The sequence below is a fragment of the Mixophyes fleayi genome, chromosome 2 (assembly GCF_038048845.1).
Source record: "Mixophyes fleayi isolate aMixFle1 chromosome 2, aMixFle1.hap1, whole genome shotgun sequence".
In the NCBI taxonomy this organism is placed as follows: domain Eukaryota; kingdom Metazoa; phylum Chordata; class Amphibia; order Anura; family Limnodynastidae; genus Mixophyes; species Mixophyes fleayi.
The window spans coordinates 266,011,993-266,017,992 of record NC_134403.1 but is presented as its reverse complement, the minus strand read 5'-3'; the positions used below and the strand labels follow the sequence as shown (position 1 = coordinate 266,017,992).

The window sequence follows — 6,000 nt, the reverse complement described above, 5'->3', positions numbered from 1 at the left end:
CGGGCACCTGCCCATTGTGCCCTATGGGAAAGACGGCCCTGCCTAGACGTCCTGTCTGGATGACCACTCTGGGACTTCACTCACTCATACTTAGTTAGGAGAGCTATGAGGCAAGAAGGAGCAGGGGATTTAATTTGGGTAGCACTAAATTTACCTTTTTTCAGCAAGAGAATGAGCGAGAATGAGCATAATGTAGAGTGTGGTCATTGCACATCCAATATATACAATTGTATATATATAGAGACTAGTTAGCAATGTTTCAGCACGCTCAATGTATGGTGATAAATTAGCGTTGCTTAGTAAGCCATGGGCACATTGATTTAGAGGGCAGTCCCTGCAATGGAATGGCAGTTGTTATAAGTAGTAATAAAACTGCATGTAAAAATTATAAACAGACCCAATCAGAGGAGGATAGCAATGTATACGAAGAAGACTAAACACAAAGTAATAAGATAATTTGTGTTTGGATTATCACAATATTAATAGTGCTATACATGCTTTTCATTTATACTGTTTGATTTCTGGGGTCTTTCTCTATAGGCTTCAAACAAAGTTTTTCTCCACTTATTCTCTATGCAGTTTTTGGCATAATTAATACACATCCTCACTGAGCCATCATAAGCATGTATTAGATTCCAGTCAATGTTTGTAACAGATCCTATGTTTCTTACTTTATAATAGAAACTAATTAGGCCATTTTCTCATTGATTATGCACACCACATGTTTCATGTTGGTTCCCATTTGAAGAAATTGCACAATAATTTCATTCATTTTATTTATTTATTTTTCCACAGGGTGTTCTACAAGCTCTTGAATTTCTACTAAAGAGAGGCTACAAGCCCAGACGGTCTTTTTATATTGGACTAGGACATGATGAGGAGGTAAAGTGTGAGTTACTATATTTTAAAAAGTAGCTAAATTGCTGTAGTATTAGTTTATGTCTTAGCCATTGGTCTCCTAAAGGAGTCTATAGTAAGTCTCATATATACTTATGCACACATATGTTTTTGTGTATATGATTGTGGGAAAGGCAGAGACACACTTACATTATCGAAAACATACTTGCATCAATCCTATGTTAGAAATACTAAGCTTTGAGTAGTATATTTTTATCTAGGGAGTTACAGTGGCACAGTGGTTAGCATTGCTGCTTCACAGTGTTGGGCCATGGGTTCAGTTCCCTGTGTCTGTATGGGTTTCCTCTGGTAGGTTAATTGGCTGCTGTCAATAATGAACCCTAGTGTGTATGCCTATGTGTGTATCTGGTAAAGAAATTACACTGTAAGCTCCAGTGGGACAGGGACTAGCGTGATTGATTATTCTATGTACAGTGCTACTTAATATGGTGGTAACATATAAATAAAATGTAATAAATAAATAAAGCATGCATGCTGTCTATAACTGGCTTATGTTTTTGTTTAATTTTAAATGCTTAAATAACCACACCCTCCAGATAAATCCTAATATGGTTTATTCTACAAGTGTTCATATCAAATATATGAATAGGAAGACAAGGGGATGGATTTATCAAAACTTCTGAAAAATAAAAGTGGAGGTGTTCCCCATAGCAGATTCTAGCTATCATTTATTTAGTACATTTTTCATAATGTTAGCTAGAATCAGATTGGTTGCTATTGGCAACACAGTCCACCTTTGCTTTTTCGAAGGTTTGAGAAATCTACCCTAAGGTCTCTCGTGACTCCAAGCCTGAGTCCTAACCACAAGCCCAGCTCAAGCTTTAAAACTGTAGTGAGTATTTATTTAAATCTCTTTATTTTTGCAAAAACATGAGATCCACACAGTAGATTATACAGAAAACAAGTTGAGGTAGATGGGTCACGACATAACGATAGAAGTATAAAGAGTTATTACCGATCACAAAACAAATTATTACAGACTTTTTGTTTTAGTGTTGTAACAATGAATTAACCTATAAAGAAAAAAAAAAATGAGAAAATGTAAATTAAACTAGTAGGTTGATCCAGTCTACCTGTGAACTATAAAGAACTCTACTACCGTGGAACTCCAAAAATTTGTTGTTACTTTTTCTTGATTTTTATCCTTTTCTTTTTTTTAAAAAAAGGGAGGGGAAAAAAGAGGATAGAAAAAGTGTCGAAAGAAGGGAAGGACAGGGGAAAAGGGGTATATCTTAAGAATATATCGGAGGAAAAGATTTTCAGGTGGCGGGCGTTGTTGCTTGATGGTAGGAGTACCAGAAGTCCCAAACTGTGGAAATTTTAAATTTTGTCATGGAGAAGACTGGTAATATATTCCATGGAGGCCATGTACCACACACGGGAAACTACACTTTGAAGGCTAGGTGGATGAGGGGATTTCCACTCTTCCGCTATCTGCAGGCGAGTAGCAGCACAGATATGTTGGACGAGTCTGTCTCCCTGTTTATTTAGAGCTTTAACCCGGGAACATAGCAGCATGACCAATGGGTCGGGCAACTCCTCGATATCTAATATTCTTGTTATTAGATCAGCAACCAGCGACCATAGATTACAGATACTAGAACATGTCCACCAAATGTGAAAAAATTAGCCCACCTCTCCACAACCTCTCCAACATAGATCTGAGGTGCCAGGATAAATTGTATGTAGTCTTGCAGTCACCAGATACCATCTAGTGTATACCTTAAATGTGTTCTCTCGTATTGAGGTATTGATGGAGATTTTAAAAATTCTCATTCTGAGCCGGGAGCATCCCTCCTGATCCAGAACCTTGCCAGTGTCCCGAAGCCAAGCCTCCTCGAAGGATTCAGTTAAATCAGATTTTGGACTAAGGAACATATGATACACCAGTGATATCAATCCTTGAGAAACTGAGCTGTTCATACATCTCCTCTCAAAAGGTGTAGGTTTACGTAGTTTGGAGGACCTACAGAGTGATTGTATGAAGCCTCTGATTTGTATGTAAGCAAAATGTAAGGATGAGGGGAGGCCCTTTTTCTCTCTGATATCTGGAAAGGTCTGGGGAGCAAATTCTCCCAGAATGTGGGTAAACTGAGTGATGCCCGCCTCTTGCCATGGGCGTGAGAATGACTGATTGTTTCCCATCGGGAAATCGGGATGGTGCCACAACGGGGTGAGTGGAGAAGGGAATGAGGTGAGTTCCCACTTTTTGTGAAGCTTATCCCACAGGTTAAGTGTAAACTGTATGGAGGGGTGCGAGTACACTGAGGCCGGCCTTTGATTCCTAGGGAGCCAGGGTAGTGAGTTCAAGTTGTGATTCGGAGTATGAGCATTCTCCAGGTCGACCCATCTCTTAATCCCCGGAGCAGACTGGCAGGAAATTATATGACTAAGGTTAACTGCATGATAATACCGCTCAAATAGCGGCAATCCGTATCCTCCTGACTGAGAGGATTTAGCTAAACAGGACCTTTTAAGTCTCCATTTTTTCCCTTGCCAAATAAAATTGCCGCAGATAGTTTGTAAATTCGCTAGATAGGTGCCTGGGACTGGTATTGGTAGTGTCTGAAAGAGATACAGGACTCTTGGCAAAACGTTCATCTTTATTGCATTAATTCTACCGAACCAGGATACAAAAAGCGAATCCCACTTTGACAGGTCCCTTTTTATTGAGTCTAAAAGGGGAATATAATTAGCATGGAACAGCTGTTTGTATTCTTTCGTGATCTGAATCCCCAAATAACGCACCGCCTTAGGGCGCCATTGAAAGTCGAACGAGGATTCGAGTATAGCTTTAGTAACATTGGAGACTTGAAGCGAAAGGGCTTCCGATTTAGTGCTATTAATTTTATAGTCTGATAAGAGACCATATTCCTTAAGTTCCTCGAGAAGATTTGGGAGTGAAATAAGGGGTTTTGAGAGTGTCAATAAAACGTCATCTGCGAATAACGAGATTTTGAAATGACGGGGACCAATTCGTATCCCTGAAATGTCTGGGTTTCGTCTGATAGACGCAGCCAAAGGTTCTATGCTTAGGGCGTACAGCAGGGGAGATAAGGGCACCCTTGTCTGGTACCGTTGCCTAAAGAGAAGGCCTGGGACTGAAGTCCATTAGTCAAAACCGAAGAGGAGGGGCGATGGTATAGCGCCTGGATGGCCGTTAGGAAGGCCCCGTTTAAGCTGAAGTGACTTAGCGTGCTAAACATGAAAGGCCAAGAGAGTCTGTCAAAAGCCTTTTCGGCATCTAATGCTAGGACAACAGATGGAATCTTATTCTGATTAGCATGGGCGATAATGTCTATTGTGCGCCTAGTGTTATCTAGAGCCTGCCTAGTGGGAACAAAGCCCACTTGATCTGGGAAAACCAAAGTTGGCATGTAGACATTTAAACGATTCGCCAGAATTTTGGCAAAAAGCTTAATGTCTGCGTTGATTAACGAGATTGGGCGATAACTAGGGCAGCATGTACGGTCTTTATTAGGCTTAGGGATCACCACTATATTGGAACGAGTGGATTCATCATGAAATTTACCCCCCATGAGAATGTAGTTAAACAGCTGGGTCAGGTGGGGCACCAATTCTTTGGAAAAGGTTTTGTAATATAACATCATAAAGCCATCTGGACCAGGGGCCTTAGAGTTCTTTTTCGATTTTAATGCTAATACTACTTCTTCACTGGTAATAGCTTCATTAAGGGTAGAAGCCTGACGGGAGGTTAATGAGGGTAATGAACATTTGTCTAAGTAGGTGTTGATAGATTGAAGGGAAGCTCTGGGAGATATCTGTTTTTTATGGAGGTTGTACAAGTTTTCATAGTAGCTATGAAAAGTTTTATTTATGATCCTAGGGTCGTAAGATAGATCCCCTTTTTTATTTCTGATAGAGTTGATTATTTGAGATCCTCGTTTGGCTCTTAATCTCCTGGCCAGGAGCGTATCAGCCTTATTTCTTTTTTCAAAAATGGTTTGATTAAGCCATCTTAGTTGGCGTTCTGTTCTCTCTGCGAGAATTGACTGAATTTTGCCTCTAGTTTTTTGTATTTCTTGCATGACTGAATGGGTACTAGACTCCTTATGCATTGCTTCCAGACGTTTAAGCTGGAGTGTAAGTTTATTGAGAGTCTCATTACGTTCTTTTTTCCTGCGAGAGGCAAACTGGATAATATCCCCACGTATGACCGCTTTGTGGGCTTCCTAGATAGTGGGGATCTGGACTTCCGGGTTTCAGTTAATTTCAAAATATTTTGAGATGGAGTCAGATATTAGGGGCTAGATTTACTAAGCTGCGGGTTTGAAAAAGTGGGGATGTTGCCTATGGCAACCAATCAGATTCTAGCTTTCATTTGTTTAGTACCTTCTACAAAATGACAGCTAGAATCTGATTGGTTGCTATAGGCAACATCCCCACTTTTTCAAACCCGCAGCTTAGTAAATCTAGCCCCAGGTCTTTAAACCCAGGGAGTTTAAGGAGCGTCTCGTTTAATTTCCAAGAGGTTCTGCCCCGAGGACCCAGAGATAAGTCAACCGTTAAGGATAAAATGGAATGATCTGACCACGTATTAGAAACTATATCGGCCTTTTTTATGTGTTGGAAGATATTTGTACAACCCATGAACATATCAATCCGTGAGTAAGTTTGATGGGGAAAAAGTAAAACGTATAGTCCCTAGATGAGGGGTATAGCGCTCTCCATATATCAAATAGGCCAGCCTCAGTAACCTGTGTTTGCAAGTGTTTTGTGTGTGCGGATGTGGGGGAGGAATGTCTAGAAGCAGATCTATCCAAAAGGGGGGACATGACAGTATTGAAGTCTCCTCCAAGTAAAAGCAAGCCCTTACGGTATTGGTGATAATTCAGAGAAAAAGTGTGTGAAGAAGGATGTCTGACCTGTATTTGGAGCATAAATGTTGGCAAAGGTTATATCGAGATGACCAATCTTTCCAGATAAGAAGAGGAACCTGCCTTTAGGGTCATCCTTAACTGCTGACATGACAAACGGCACTGAATTGCGAAGAAGAATGGCAACCCCATTTTTCTTTGAGGAGTGAGAGGAGTAATCGGCATTGGAGTATTATCTTGAGGT

The 6,000-nt window shown here is 40.4% G+C and overlaps 1 protein-coding gene across 2 annotated transcripts in view; it reads left to right on the top strand.

Moving 5' to 3' along the window:
• PM20D1 (peptidase M20 domain containing 1) overlaps window positions 1–6,000 on the top strand; it is a 34,453-nt gene that overhangs the window by 5,715 nt on the left and 22,738 nt on the right. For both annotated transcript variants that reach the window (XR_012688138.1, XM_075196153.1), the window contains exon 4: window positions 796–882. Coding sequence is in view for 1 of the 2 variants with exons in the window: in XM_075196153.1 (XP_075052254.1) it covers window positions 796–882 (87 nt within the window). In the remaining variant the exon portion in view is untranslated. The remainder of the gene's footprint in view (window positions 1–795; window positions 883–6,000) is intronic.